Genomic DNA, 16,386 nt, shown 5'->3' with positions numbered 1-16,386 from the left:
ATACAATGTATCACTGCCGCCATCACCCCAATACAATGTATCACCGCCACCATCACCCCAATACAATGTATCACTGCCACCATCACCCCAATACAATGTATCACCGCCACCATCACCCCAATACAATGTATCACTGCCGCCATCACCCCAATACAATGTATCACTGCCACCATCACCCCAATACAATGTATCACTGTCACCCCAATACAATGTATCACCGCCACCATCACCCCAATACAATGTATCACTGCCACCATCACCCCAATACAATGTATCACTGTCACCCCAATACAATGTATCACCGCCACCATCACCCCAATACAATGTATCACTGCCACCATCACCCCAATACAATGTATCACTGCCACCATCACCCCAATACAATGTATCACTGCTACCATCACCCCAATACAAGGTATCACCGTCACCATCACCCCAATACAATGTATCACCGCCACCATCACCCCAATACAATGTATTACTGCCACCATCACCCCAATACAATGTATCACTGCTACCATCACCCCAATACAATGTATCACTGCTACCATCACCCCAATACAATGTATCACCGTCACCATCACCCCAATACAATGTATCACCGCCACCATCACCCCAATACAATGTATTACTGCCACCATCACCCCAATACAATGTATCACTGCCACCATCATCCCAATACAATGTATCACCGCCACCATCACCCCAATACAATGTATCACTGCCCCTGTCACCCCAATACAATGTATCACTTCCACCGTCACCCCAATACAATGTATCACCGCCACCATCACCCCAATACAAAGTATCACCGCCACCATCACCCCAATACAATGTATCACTGCTACCATCACCCCAATACAATGTATCACCGTCACCATCACCCCAATACAATGTATCACTGCCACCATCACCCCAATACAATGTATCACCGTCACCATCACCCCAATACAATGTATCACTGCCGCCGTCACCCCAATACAATGTATCACTGCCACCGTCACCCCAATACAATGTAACACTGCCACCATCACCCCAATACAATGTATCACCGCCACCATCACCCCAATACAATGTATCACCGCCACCATCACCCCAATACAATGTATCACTTCCACCGTCACCCCAATACAATGTATCACCGCCACCATCACCCCAATACAATGTATCACCGCCACCATCACCCCAATACAATGTATCACTGCCACCATCACCCCAATACAATGTATCACTGCCACCATCACCCCAATACAATGTATCACTGTCACCATCACCCCAATACAATGTATCACTGCCACCATCACCCCAATACAATGTATCACTGCCACCATCACCCCAATACAATGTATCAATGCCACCGTCACCCCAATACAATGTATCATTGCCACCATCACCCCAATACAATGTATCACTGCCACCGTCACCCCAATACAACGTATCACCGCCACCATCACCCCAATACAATGTATCACCGCCACCGTCACCCCAATACAATGTATCACCGTCACCATCACCCCAATACAATGTATCACTGCCACCATCACCCCAATACAATGTATCACCGTCACCATCACCCCAATACAATTTATCACCGCCACCATCACCCCAATACAATGTATCACTGCCACCATCACCCCAATACAATGTATCACTGCCACCATCACCCCAATACAATGTATCACTTCCACCATCACCCCAATACAATGTATCACCGTCACCATCACCCCAATACAATGTATCACTGCCACCATCACCCCAATACAATGTATCACTGCCACCGTCACCCCAATACAATGTATCAATGTCACCATCACCCCAATACAATGTATTACTGCCACCATCACCCCCAATACAATGTATCACTGCCACCGTCACCCCAATACAATGTATCACTGCCACCATCACCCCAATGCAATGTATCACTGCCACCATCACCCCAATACAATGTATCAATGCCACCGTCACCCCAATACAATGTATCATTGCCACCATCACCCCAATACAATGTATCACTGCCACCATCACCCCAATACAATGTATCACTGCTGCCGTCACCCCAATACAATGTATCACTGCCACCATCACCCCAACACAATGTATCACTGCCACCATCACCCCAATACAATGTATCACTGCCACCATCACCCCAATACAATGTATCACCATCACCATCACCCCAATACAATGTATCACTGCCACCATCACCCCAATACAATGTATCACTGCCACCATCACCCCAATACAATGTATCACTGCCACCATCACCCCAATACAATGTATCACTGCTGCAGTCACCCCAATACAATGTATCACTGCCACCGTCACCCCAATACAATGTATCACTGCCACCATCACCCCAATACAATGTATCACTGCTGCAGTCACCCCAATACAATGTATCACTGCCACCATCACCCCAATACAATGTATCACTGCCACCATCATCCCAATACAATGTATCACTGCTGCTGTCACCCCAATACAATGTATCACTGCCACCATCACCCCAATACAATGTATCACTGCCACCGTCACCCCAATACAATGCATCACTGCCACCGTCACCCCAATACAATGTATCACTGCCACCATCACCCCAATACAATGTATCACTGCCACCATCACCCCAATACAATGTATCACTGCTGCAGTCACCCCAATACAATGTATCACTGCCACCATCACCCCAATACAATGTATCACTGCCACCATCATCCCAATACAATGTATCACTGCTGCTGTCACCCCAATACAATGTATCACTGCCACCATCACTCCAATACAATGTATCACTGCCACCGTCACCCCAATACAATGCATCACTGCCACCGTCACCCCAATACAATGTATCACTGCCACCATCACCCCAATACAATGTATCAATGCCACCATCACCCCAATACAATGTATCACTGCCACCATCACCCCAATACAATGTATCACTGCCGCCATCACCCCAATACAATGTATCACTGCCACCGTCACCCCAATACAATGTATCACTGCCACTGTCACCCCAATACAATGTATCACTGCCACCATCACCCCAATACAATGTATCACTGCCACCATCACCCCAATACAATGTATCACTGCCACCATCACCCCAATACAATGTATCACTGCCTCCATCCATCCCAATACAATGTATCACTACCAGCATCACCCCAAAAAACTGTATCTCTGCCACCATCACCCCAAAAAAATGTATCACTGCCACCATCATCACAATACAATGTATCACTGCCTCCGTCACCAACACCCCCATACAATGTATCACTGCTGTAATTACCACAATACATTGTTCACTCCCAGCATGACATGAATACATTGTATCACTGTGCACCCCAATACATTGCATCTCCCCCACAATACTGTCACTGTCGCCCCCCTGATCGCTCTGCCACATTGTATCACATCTGGAAGTAGTGGCGTTAACCCTGCGAGCGCCAGGGGCAGCGCAGCGCCACACGGTACCTGTCGTAGCTCCACCTGCTGTAACACATGGTCCTGTTGCTGGTGACCCCCTCCATGGTGCCGTGTTGCAGGGTCTCAGCACCTCCTGGCCTCTAGATGATGAGGATTATTCTGGTTCCTCCAGCCCGGTTGGTGGAATCGCAGTGAGATGCTCTGGAGCTCATTGACTTGAAGCTGACAATTTGAGGAACATACCACTCTGCTGTGTGAATAGGGGGGAGGAGGCTGGCAGTCAGGTTCTTTTGCTGTGAGACCCTCAGTAGACAGAGAGGAGGGGGGAGGATTCTCCTCCTATGTGTCTCAGGAGCTGAATCTATGGATGCAGCACAGAGAGCCCCTCTCTCTGGAGATCAGTGCTCTGCCTTCCTCACATCACTCACCCACACCAACAGGATCTCACAGGCTGATTGAAACCTTGTCCTCAAGGGCCACTAGAGAGCAGCTACCTAGGTGACACTAATCCTGCACTGGGGCTACAGCCTGGACCAATACCATGGCTTCATATCATCTATATAGGATACAGAAGGAGAAGGACCTCATCAGATGGCCTGCCTGCTCACATTACAGGGTGTCTGGTGCAGCCTAATGGCTCTTCATGACAGCACTGAAATATATGCGCAGATGTCTTCTGTATGAAGAAGCTACAGGTTCTCTTATACGTGGATGCAGGTTTTCCAATGTCTGGACGTAGGCTTCCCAATGCCTGGACATTGGTCCTTTAACTCTGGACACAGGTCCTCCATTGTCTGGACATGGGACCTCCAAATCTGGACACGGGTCCTCCATGTCTGAAAGTAAGTCATCCAATTCTGGACATTGGTTAGTCAACGTCTGGACGTAGGCTTTCCAATGTCTGGACATTAGTCCTTTAACTCTGGACACAGGTCCTCCATTGTCTGGACATGGGACCTCCAAATCTGGACACGAGTCCTCCATGTCTGGAAGTAAGTCATCCAATACTGGACGTGGGTCAGTCAATGTCTGGATGTAGATCCTCCTCCTCCTCCAATGTCTGGACATAGCTCCTCCAACTCTGGACAATGGCCCTCCACTGTCTAGAAACGGGTCCCCAAATGTTTGGACAGAGACTCACTAATGTCTGCAAATTGGTCCTTTAATATCCAAACACTGTCCCTCCAATATAAAAAAAACAGTAAAAATCTCCTGCGCTTGGGTGTTTAGTCTCTAAGTGCGTGGTGCGACCAACTCTTTAGAGCAATGCCTGACGTCTTGCAGCCCATCTCAGAACAATGGGTATTCTAAGAACTGGAAAAAAAGGAAAGAGGGAGGGTGCACTGACCTAGTGCATTACCAATGGTAAAACTTTATCGAAAGCATAAAGGACAAAGTTATACTCACAAACGATGTCCCAAAATTGAAACGCGTCAGCCATTTTGGGACATCGTCTGATCCCCTCTACATCAAGTCCAGTTTGCCGGTGTTCAGAGACGCAGTCTCACTAATTGACATGCTCCATATACATGCTTGTTTGTGAGTATAACTTTGTCTGTTATGCTTTCAATAAAGTTTTACCATTGGTAATGAACTAGGTCGGTGAGCCCTCCCTCTTTCCTTTACGTCCAATATCTGAACATAGGGCCTCTAATGTCTAGATGTGGACCTTCCGATGTCTAGACTGGACATGGGACATTTAACTCTGGACATGGGACCTCCAAATCTGGACATGGGTCCTCCATGTCTGGAAGTAAGTCATCAAATTCTGGACATTGGTCAGTCAATGTCTGGACGTAGGCTTTCCAATGTCTGGACATTAGTCCTTTAACTCTGGACACAGGTCCTCCATTGTCCGGACATGGGACCTCCAAATCTGGACATGGGTCCTCCATGTCTGGAAGTAAGTCATCCAATTCTGGGCATTGGTCAGTCAATGTCTGCATGTAGATCCTCCTCCTCCAATGTTTGGACATAGCTCCTCCAACTCTGGACAATGGCCCTCCACTGTCTGGAAATGGGTCCCCAAATGTTTGGACAGAGACTCACTAATGTCTGCAAATTGGTCCTTTAATGTCTAAACACTGTCCCTCCAATATCTGAACATAGGGCCCCTAATGTTTAGATGTAGACCTTCCGATGTCTGGACTGGACATGGGACCTTTAACTCTGGACATGGGACCTCCAAATCTGGACACGGGTCCTCCATATCCGGGAAGTAAGTCATCCAATTCTGGACATTTGTCAGTCAATGTCTGGATGTAGGTCCTTCCCCTCCAATGTCTGGACATAGATCCTCCAACTCTGGACAATGGCCCTCCACTGTCTGGAAACGGGTCCCTAAATGTTTGGACAGAGACTCACTAATGCCTGAAAATTGGTCCTTTAATGTCTAAACACTGTCCCTCCAATGTCTGAACGTAGGCCGCCTAATGTCTAAGGGCTTCTCAACCAGGGTTCCTCCAGAGGTTACCAGGGGTTCCTTGAGCAATGAGCAATGTTTGCCTCTCAGATAATTTCCAACTGACACCATTGATCTTTTTAGCTATTTGTAAGGGGGTAATTCCTCCCACTGACCACCAATGTAAGGAGCATTCTTCCCACTGACCCCCAATGTAAGGGACATTCTTCCCTTGGACCATCACATTAATGTATCATGAGTTGTAGATATAGTTATTTTTAGCAGCGGGTTCCCTGAGACCGAAAAGTACTTTTTTTTCCAAAGCCATTTTTTGTTTTGTGTTACCGAAAAATTTTAATGAAAAAAAAAAAAGGAGTGTGGAATATGTTCTTTTACAATGATCGGTAATATATCTGGGACATGGCATTCAAACTATATAACATGCAGATCTTAATGAAAGATGTGAGACTTTATGTAAAGTCTTAAATTATTGCAGGTTCTCTCAGCTAAAAACAAGAAAATCCTGGAATACAGTTCAAGCAACACTGTACTTTCCAATGCAGTTCTCAAACAAGAGAAATATGCATTTCTGCCACAAGGGGCACTGCATGGAGAAAAGCTCCAGTTCAGGAGGCTTGTGGGCTCCATCCTGTACTTCCTACAGTTGGGTGATTGTTGGGATGCAGTAGATAATTCTGTCCTCTCAGGAATTGCTCTCCGCCATCACAGCATAATGTCTCCCTATAGTCTGTCAGTAAATTGTTTTTTCTTTTCCTCTCAATAAAATGGTGACACCAACATCGAGAGTTTGGAAACATTTCCACAATGCAATTTCTGCTGAGAGCAAAGCGGCAATTTGCAGATGTTGTGAGAAGTAATATTCTTTTCCAAATGCTACAAGGATGACAAACCCATCCTGGCATCTCAGAGGTGCCTTAAAGACATTAAAAATACTTAATGGAATGAAATAATGATCAGAATGAAAGTGGGAGGAGCGTCCCCCCCCCCCCCCCATTCAGTTCATATTCTAAGAAAATTTAGTTTATTTACTGAATAAGCTGTACTTTTATTTCAAGCATTATACTTTTATATACACTGTACATTTCACCTTCCCAGTGTAACAAAATGACTTTCAATTTGTAAACCTACTTCACACTGAATTTTTTTTTTTAATTTTTCTGAAAATTTCAATTTTTTCAGGAAAATTTTTTTTTTCTCATGGCTTCAAAATTTCTGCAAATTTTACATCTCTAGTCTGGACACAGGGGTCTTGTTTGGACACAGACTCCGTGACGTCTGTCCATAGGTCCTCTGTTTGGACAGACCCCCCCCCCGATATCTGGACCAGACTCTCTGATGTCTGCACACAGGTCCTCCATTTTTGGGCAGATACCCCCAGATGTCTGGACACAAGTCATTTAATATCTGAATGCAGGCCCTCCTATGTCTGGACACGGGTCCTCCAATGCCTGGACACAGGCCCTCCAATGCCTGGACACAGGTCCTCCAATGTCTGCACACGGGTCCTCCAATGCCAGGACACAGGTCCTCTATGCTTGGACAGAGACCCCCCCTATTGTCTGGACACAAGTTGTTTAATGTCTGGACACAGGCTCTCCAATGTCTGGACACAGGTCCTCCAGTGTTTGGACACAGGCCCTCCAATGCCTGGACACAGGCCCTCCAATGCCTGGACACAGGTCCTCTATGTTTGGACAGAAACCCCCCATTGTCTGGACACAAGTTGTTTAATGTCTGGACACAGGCCCTCCAATGTCTGGACACAGGCCCTCCAATGTCTGGACACAGGCCCTCCAATGTCTGGACACAGGCCCTCCAATGCCTGGACACAGGTCCTCTATGTTTGGACAGAGACCCCCCATTGTCTGGACACAAGTTGTTTAATGTCTGGACACAGGCCCTCCAATGTCTGGACACAGGCCCTCCAATGCCTGGACATGGGCCCTCCAATGGTGGTTATGACTAAGGCTTTATAGACTGAAACGCATCAACTGACTTAATCTGCATTTGTTCACTGTGGCTATTTATTAAAATGAAGACATTTTAAGAGCAACAACCGGAGTGCAGATCATTTTTTTCAACATTACTCTACTCGGCCAGTGACTGTGGATTGAGTACCTGGGAGCTCTGCTATCTATGTGGTGTATGGGTAGTAGCACTGACTTTTTTGCCTTTAACACGGGCCCTCCAATGCCTGGACACGGGCCCCTTCAATACACGGACACAGGCCCTCCAATGCCTGGACACAGGTCCTCCAATGCCTGGACACAGGTCCTCTATGCTTGGACAGAGACCCCCAGTTGTCTGGACACAAGTCGTTTAATGTCTGGATACAGGCCCTCCAATGTCTGGACACAGGTCCTCCAATGTCTGGTTACAGGCCCTCCAATGCCTGGACACAGGCCCTCCAATGCCTGAACACAGGCCCTCCAATTCCTGGATTCTCCAATGTTTGGACAGAGACCTCCCCTGATGTCTGTACACAGGTCCTATAACATCTGAACCAGGCCCTCCAATGTCTGGACACAGGTTCTTCCCTCTCTTATTTACTGTAGATCCTCCAATGTCTAGACACAGGTCCTTCCCCCTCTTATGTACTGTAGGTCCTCCAATGTCTGGACACAGGTCCTTCCCCCTCTTATGTACTGTAGGTCCTCCAATGTCTGGGCACAGGACCTTCCCCCTCTTATGTACTGTAGGTCCTCCAATGTCTGGACACAGGTTCTTCCCTCTCTTATGTACTGTAGGTCCTCCAATGTCTGGACACAGGTTCTTCCCTCTCTTATGTACTGTAGGTCCTCCAATGTCTGGACACAGGTTCTTCCCTCTCTTATGTACTGTAGGTGCTCCAATGTCTAGACACAGGTCCGTCCCTCTATTATGTACTGTAGGTCCTCCAATGTCTGGACACAGGTTTTTCCCTCTCTTATGTACTGTAGGTCCTCCAATGTCTAGACACAGGTCCTTCCCTCTATTATGTACTGTAGGTCCTCCAATGTCTGGACACAGGTCCTCCAATGTTTTGACAGAGGACACCCCCCCCCCCCCCCCGCCCCATGTCTGGATACAGACCCTCCAATGTTTGGACACAGGTCCTCCAATGTTTTAACAGAGACTCCCTGATTTCCGGATACTGGCCCTCCAATGTCTGGACACAGGTCCTCCACAGTCTTACAGTATGTAGGTCCTCCAATGTCTGGACAGCTCATTGAAAACAATGCACTCCCTGTGTGGCTATCTAATCTCAAATGATGTTAAACAGAAAGGTAGAATAATAGCAGTAAAATAAAAAGCTCCCTCTACTGGCCAATCTATAAATCTTTATATTGATAGTGGACATGTCATCAGATATAAAGTATTTGTTTATGTCAAAGTGGAACCAAAAAAAAAAAGATTTGTGAACAGACAGTTGTTTTATTACAGAGATGTACATTATCTCTTCTTCATGAAAGTCTCTGAGCTGCCTGTCCTCACTATACACACACACAGCTCAGGGTACAATTTTGGCCTCGGCCATCCTATAGTCAGACTCTTCCCAGTCCAATGTTTGGTGGAACACCTCCAGAACCTCTTGGCCATGTCTGCATGCTTTATGTATAGAGGTGGCCATGTGATGAACCTTGGCTGCTGGTAGAGATGAGCAGATGTCCCTAATAAAGTGTCAGCTCAGCGTACAAGTCCCATGTTCTACTGTATGTGTGTGACTATATGTCAGTATTACATTGTATATCCCTGTATGTTGCGGTCGTTCAGGTGATTATCTAATAGTTTCTTGAAACTATTGATGCTCCCCCGCTGAGACCACCGCCTGTGGAAGGGAATTCCACATCCTTGCCGCTCTTACAGTAAAGAACCCTCTACGTAGTTTAAGGTTAAACCTCTTTTCTTCTAATTTTAATGAGTGGCCACGAGTCTTGTTAAACTTCCTTCCGCAAAAAAGTTTTCTCCCTATTGTGGGGTCACCAGTCCGGTATTTATATATTGTGGGGTCACCAGTCCGGTATTTATATATTGAAATCATATCCCCTCTCAAGCGTCTCTTCTCCAGAGAGAATAAGTTCAGTGCTCGCAACCTTTCCTCATAACTAAGATCCTCCAGACCCTTTATTAGCTTTGTTGCCCTTCTTTGTACTCGCTCCATTTCCAGTACATCCTTCCTGAGGACTGGTGCCCAGAACTGGACAGCATACTCCAGGTGCGGCCGGACCAGAGTCTTGTAGAGCGGGAGAATTATTGTTTTATCTCTGGAGTTGATCCCCTTTTTAATGCCAATATTCTGTTTGCTTTGTTAGCAGCAGCTTGGCATTGCATGTCATTGCTGAGCCTATCATCTACTAGGACCCCCAGGTCCTTTCCCATCCTAGATCCCCCCAGAGGTTCTCCCCCCAGTCTATAGATTGCATTCAGATTTTTACCACCCAAATGCATTATTTTACATTTTTCTACATTGAACCTCATTTGCCATGTAGTTGCCCACCCCATTCATTTGTTCAGGTCTTCTTGCAAGGTTTCCACATCCTGCGGAGAAGTTATTGCCCTGCTTAGCTTAGTATTGGCTGCAAATACAGAGATTGAACTGTTTATCCCATCCTCCAGATCGTTTATGAACAAATTAAATAGGATTGGTCCCAGCACAGAACCCTGGGGGACCCACTACCCACCCCTGACCATTCTGAGTACTCCCCATTTATCACCACCCTCTGAACACGCCCTTGTAGCCAGTTTTCAATCCATGTACTCACCCTATGGTCCATGCCAACGGACGTGTCAAATGCTTTTGCAAAATCCAGATACACCACGTCTACGGGCCTTCCTTTATCTAGATGGCAACTCACCTCCTCATAGAAGGTTAGTAGATTGGTTTGGCAAGAACGATTCTTCATGAATCCATGCTGATTACTGCTAATGATACCGTTCTCATTACTAAAATCTTGTATATAGTCCCTTATCATCCCCTCCAAGAGTTTACATACTATTGATGTGAGGCTAACTGGTCTGTTTTAAATATTGGTGCTACATTGGCTTTTCTCCAATCAGCTGGTACCATTCCAGTCAGTAGACTGTCAGTAAAAATTAGGAACAATGGTCTGGCAATTACTTGACTGAGTTCCCTGAGTACCCTCGGGTGCAAGCCATCTGGTCCCGGTGATTTATTAATGTTAAGTTTCTCAAGTCTAATTTTAATTCTGTCCTCTGTTAACAATGGAGGTGCTTCCTGTGTTGTGTCCTGAGGATAAACACTGCAGTTTTGGTTACTGAAGCCCCCCGATTCCCTCGTGAAGACCGAGGAGAAGAATGAATTCAATACCTTCACCATCTCCCCATCCTTTGTAACCAGATGTCCTTCCTCATTCTTTATGGGGCCAATATGGTCTGTCCTCCCTTTTTTACTGTTTACATACTTAAAGAATTTCTTGGGATTTTTTTTGCTCTCCTCCGCTATGTGTCTTTCATGTTCTATCTTAGCCGTCCTAATTGCACCCTTACAATTCTTGTTGCATTCTTTATAAAGTCTGAATGCTGATGATGATCCCTCAACCTTTTATTTTTTGAAGGCCTTCTCCTTTGCTTTTATATGCATTTTTACATTGGAGTTAAGCCATCCAGGATTTTTGTTCGCTCTTTTAAATGTATTACCCAATGGGATACATTGGCTAATGCCCTTATTTAATATGCTCTTAAAGCAAACCCATCTCTCCTCCGTGTTCTTTGTTCCGAATATTTTATCCAAATTTATGCCTTCTAGCAAGGCTTGTAGTTTAGGGAAGTTGGCTCTTTTGAAATTCAGTGTCTTTGTATTCCCCTTATGTTTCCTATTTGTGTGATTTATACTGAAGCCAATTGACCTGTGATCGCTGTTACCTAAATTGCCCCGTATTTCCACATCTGTGATCAGGTCTGTATTGTTGGTAATCAGTAGATCCAGTAACGCTTTATTTCTAGTTGGTGCGTCTACCATCTGACCCATAAAATTGTCCTGGAAGACATTTAGGAAATGGGGAGCCACAATTTCTACAACGTAGGTGCGGGCACAGGAGGCTTTCTCTGAAAAAGTTACTTTCTCATTCTATTTTGAGAATATTTGTTATTTGGGCAGTTATTACTAAACTTCCTCACATCACCCCATAATATTGGCACCTCCATCTTCTGTTAATATTGAATTGAAGATGCCGTGCGCCATGTCCATAGTGGCGCACAGAGTGCATTCTCCCGTGTGCCGAGATCGCTATAGTAAATGAGGGATTCGCGCTCTGTTCCTGGCGCACTGTTTCGTAAATATGAAAATGTGCGTTGCACCTCGCCGTGCGCCTCTACTGATGGCACACGGCTTTCATAAATCAGCCCCTCTGAGTGCTTAGCAAATGGGCAATCAATACAATATACAGGCCACAAAGTGGACAATTATTACAATACATGGGCAACAAATGGATGATCAGTGCAATGTGTGGGCAACAAATGGATGATCAGTGCAATGTGTGGGCAACAAATAGATGATCAATGCAATGTGTGGGCAACAAATAGATGATCAGTGCAATGTGTGGGCAACAAATGGATGATCAGTAGGATGTGTGGGCAACAAATGGATGATCAGTGCAATGTGTGGGCAACAAATGGATGATCAGTGCAATGTGTGGGCAACAAATGGACAATTAACAAGCAATTGTTAAAATAGATGGGTAACAAATGGGTGATTGGTAAACTGAGTGGCTAGCAAATGGGCAATCATTACAACACACAGGCATCGAGTGGGCAATTGTTACAGTACATGGGCAACAAACAGATGATTGGTACACCTCCAGCTTGGGACAAAGTTTTCAGGCTGCTGAGATTAGAGCGGGTAACAAGGTGTTGGCTTTTATAATGCCGCTCCATCACTGCTGATCCTGCCGTCCGTCTTCAGTCATTATCGCTCGGTGCTAAGTGAGAATCAGTGAGGACACAGCGATCGCCAGAATCCTCTGCACTTCCTTAGCAGCCGAGTCTTAAAGGGGAACAGAAAAAAGGAAGTCTAAGAGGAAAGAAATAAGGATTCAGGCCCTCACTGGTTGCATGCTTGCTGCAGGTCAGTGACACACAAAATAGTGAAGTCAGAATAAGCAGAAAAGCTGCAGGCAGGAGGAAGCGTTTCCTCAGTCTCCCCTCCCCCAGTGATCAGACTGTACATTGTAACTTTGTAGAAGGGGGAGGAGTCATTTCCTCAGTCTCTCCTCCCCAGTGATCAGACTGTACATTGTAACTTTGTAGAAGGAGGAGGAGTCATTTCCTCAGTCTCCCCTCCCCAGTGATCAGACTGTACATTGTAACTTTGTAGAAGGAGGAGGAGTCATTTCCTCAGTCTCCCCTCCCCAGTGATCAGACTGTACATTGTAACTTTGTAGAAGGAGGAGTCATTTCCTCAGTCTCCCCTCCCCCCGGTGATCAGACTGTACATTGTAACTTTGTAGAAGGGGGAGGAGTAATTTCCTCAGTCTCCCCTCCCCCAGTGATCTGACTGTACATTGTAACTTTGTAGAAGGAGGAGGAGTCATTTCCTCAGTCCCCCCTCCCCCGGTGATCAGACTGTACATTGTAACTCTGTAGAAGGAGGAGGAGTCATTTCCTCAGACTCCCCCCACCCCAGTGATCAGACTGTACATTGTAACTTTGTAGAAGGGGGAGGAGTCATTTCCTCAGTCTCCTCCATCAGTGATCAGACTGTATATTGTAACTTTGTAGAAGGAGGAGGAAGCAGGGGGTGGGTGAGGGGAGGGATGGGTCAGGTGGTGGGCGAGGGGGGGGGGTCAGGTGGTGGGTGAGGGAGGATGGGTCAGGTGGTGGGTGGGGGGGATGGGTCAGGTGGGGGGGTGAGGGAAGGGATGGGTCAGGTGGTGGGTGAGGGAAGGGATGGGTCAGGTGGTGGGTGAGGGAAGGGATGGGACAGGTGGTGGGTGAGGGAGGGGATGGGACAGGTGGTGGGTGAGGGAGGGGATGGGTCAGGTGGTGGGTGAGGGGGGGGGGGATGGGTCAGGTGGTGGGTCAGGGGGATGGGTCAGTTGGAGGGTGGGAGGTGAGGGGGAGATGGGCCAAGTGGTGGGTGAGGGAGGATGGGCCAGGTGGTGGGGGGGTGAGGGGGAGGATGGGTCAGGTGGTGGGTGAGGGGGGATGGGTCAGGTGGTGGGTGAGGGAAGGGATGGGTCAGGTGGTGGGTGAGGGAGGGGTCAGGTGGGTGAGGGAGGGGATGGGTCAGGTGGTGGGTGAGGGAGGATGGGTCAGGTGGTGGGGGGTGAGGGAGGATGGGTCAGGTGGTGGGTGAGGGAGGATGGGTCAGGTGGTGGGGGGTGAGGGAGGATGGGTCAGGTGGTGGGTGAGGGAAGGGATGGGTCAGGTGGTAGGTGAGGGAAGGGATGGGTCAGGTGGTGGGTGAGGGATGGGTCAGGTGGGTGAGGGAGGGGATGGGTCAGGTGGTGGGTCAGGGGGGATGGGTCAGTTGGAGGGTGGGAGGTGAGGGGGAGATGGGCCAAGTGGTGGGTGAGGGAGGATGGGCCAGGTGGTGGGGGGGTGAGGGGGAGGATGGGTCAGGTGGTGGGTGAGGGGGGATGGGTCAGGTGGTGGGTGAGGGAAGGGATGGGTCAGGTGGTGGGTGAGGGAGGGGTCAGGTGGGTGAGGGAGGGGATGGGTCAGGTGGTGGGTGAGGGAGGATGGGTCAGGTGGTGGGGGGTGAGGGAGGATGGGTCAGGTGGTGGGTGAGGGAGGATGGGTCAGGTGGTGGGGGGTGAGGGAGGATGGGTCAGGTGGTGGGTGAGGGAAGGGATGGGTCAGGTGGTAGGTGAGGGAAGGGATGGGTCAGGTGGTGGGTGAGGGATGGGTCAGGTGGGTGAGGGAGGGGATGGGTCAGGTGGTGGGGGGGTGAGGGAGGATGGGCCAAGTGGTGGGTGAGGGATGGGTCAGGTGGTGGGGGGGTGAGGGGGAGGATGGGTCAGGTGGTGGGTGAGGGGGGATGGGTCAGGTGGTGGGTGAGGGAGGGATGGGTCAGGTGGTGGGCGAGGGGGGTGATGGGTCAGGTGGTGGGTGAGGGGGGATGGGTCAGGTGGTGGGTGAGGGGGGGATGGGTCAGGTGGTGGGTGAGGGGGGGATAGGTCAGGTGGTGGGTGAGGGGGGATGGGTAGGTGGGGGTGAGGGGGATCGGTCAGGTGGTGGGTGGGGGTGAGGGGGATCGGTCAGGTGGTGGGTGAGGGGGATCGGTCAGGTGGTGGGTGAGGGGGATGGGTCAGGTGGTGGGTGGGGGTGAGGGGGATCAGTCAGGTGGTGGGTGGGGGATGAAGGGGGAATGGGGCTGGTGTCATTCTTTTGCCTTATACCCATTACAGTCAGCCCGGAGGTGTCACGCAGTGCACACGTTTCGCAGACACGGAAGGGGTTAATCGGGGTACATGTTGTTGGTGTGACAACTGCCCCCCCTACACGTTTCACCCCGGATCCAGCCGGTCACAGGCGGCCTCGGGCCCTGGCTGGTCAAGGCGGACAGCCTGGCTCATCGGCGTGAAGACGTCCCGTTTCCATAGCAACAGTCATGCTCCTGCGGGGAGACCGTTATCACAAGCCCCCCCCTGGGCGAGGGCCGATGCCCCCCCCCAACCCCACCCCCTCTACTAACTTCTCCGTGTGTCACTAATTAACCAAGCTTAAAGGAGAACCCCGATTCTAATCCTATTTGTCACATTTCCAAGTCACTTTAGTGAAAGACTGCAGCGAGTTATTGGCGATTATCTGACCTCGTTTCACACGGTGAGTCACGCTTAGACCTGAGCTAGAAGTGTACATAACGCCATAGCGGTTTATTGAGTTTTGGGTGGGGGAGGGTTTGGCTCCCTTGCCAGGTCTTTTTTGCTTGTTGTGTCCCATTGAGGGGATTTCCTTTCACTTCCTGTCCTGAAGATGGAACTTCCTCTACAAAACCCCGTCACCTCTCCTCATCTCCTGCTCCCATACATCGTGTCTGATTTCTTTTCGGATACTTTGTGTCATTATAGAAAAGTGACGGCAGAAAAAAGACGGCGTGTCCATCAAGGATGTCCATTTTGTTTCTCTTTGGTTGGCGTTTTTGGTCTAATTATAAAGTTTTACTCCCTTATATGTGTAGCGGGTTCTAATCTTCTACCAGATCCTCACTTCACACTTTGTTGTAAATTAATAGTAATATTATTTACTATCAGCAGAAACAAAAGATCTTATTACAAATAAGCAACATTTAGATTTGTCCTGATATAAAATAAGAATAATAAAATAATAATAATAATATACTAAGAATTGTCCTGATCTAGGAGAACGATGATGACAAATCTAGAACTATAGAATCTCGACACACTTTTCACTCTTTTAGCTGTTGTATTCTGGCCACAGATTGCTCGATGACTCCATTACATTCAATTGTATCACTGGTGAGAATAGAAAATCCGATCTTCATCTCCACATTGTCCTCCATCATCTCCAGTCTCCTCCCATCACTCTAGGGAAGACCCCGCCCATTTCCTTCCTGGAATTCTGGGACACGGAAT

At 48.1% G+C, this 16,386-nt stretch overlaps 1 protein-coding gene across 1 annotated transcript in view; it reads right to left on the bottom strand.

Moving 5' to 3' along the window:
• Window positions 1-3,741, bottom strand: part of TUB (TUB bipartite transcription factor) — a 233,025-nt gene extending 229,284 nt beyond the window's left edge. Inside the window, 1 exon segment of the mRNA XM_073603970.1 lies at window positions 3,478-3,741. Within this exon segment, the coding sequence (XP_073460071.1) occupies window positions 3,478-3,533 (56 nt within the window). The 5' untranslated portion in view covers window positions 3,534-3,741.
• Window positions 3,742-16,386: the final 12,645 nt, after the last annotated feature.

The sequence above is a fragment of the Aquarana catesbeiana genome, linkage group LG11 (assembly GCF_042186555.1).
Source record: "Aquarana catesbeiana isolate 2022-GZ linkage group LG11, ASM4218655v1, whole genome shotgun sequence".
Lineage (NCBI taxonomy): Eukaryota > Metazoa > Chordata > Amphibia > Anura > Ranidae > Aquarana > Aquarana catesbeiana.
The sequence above is the reverse complement of the archived record's forward strand: the minus strand, read 5'-3'. Positions and strand labels throughout refer to the sequence as shown.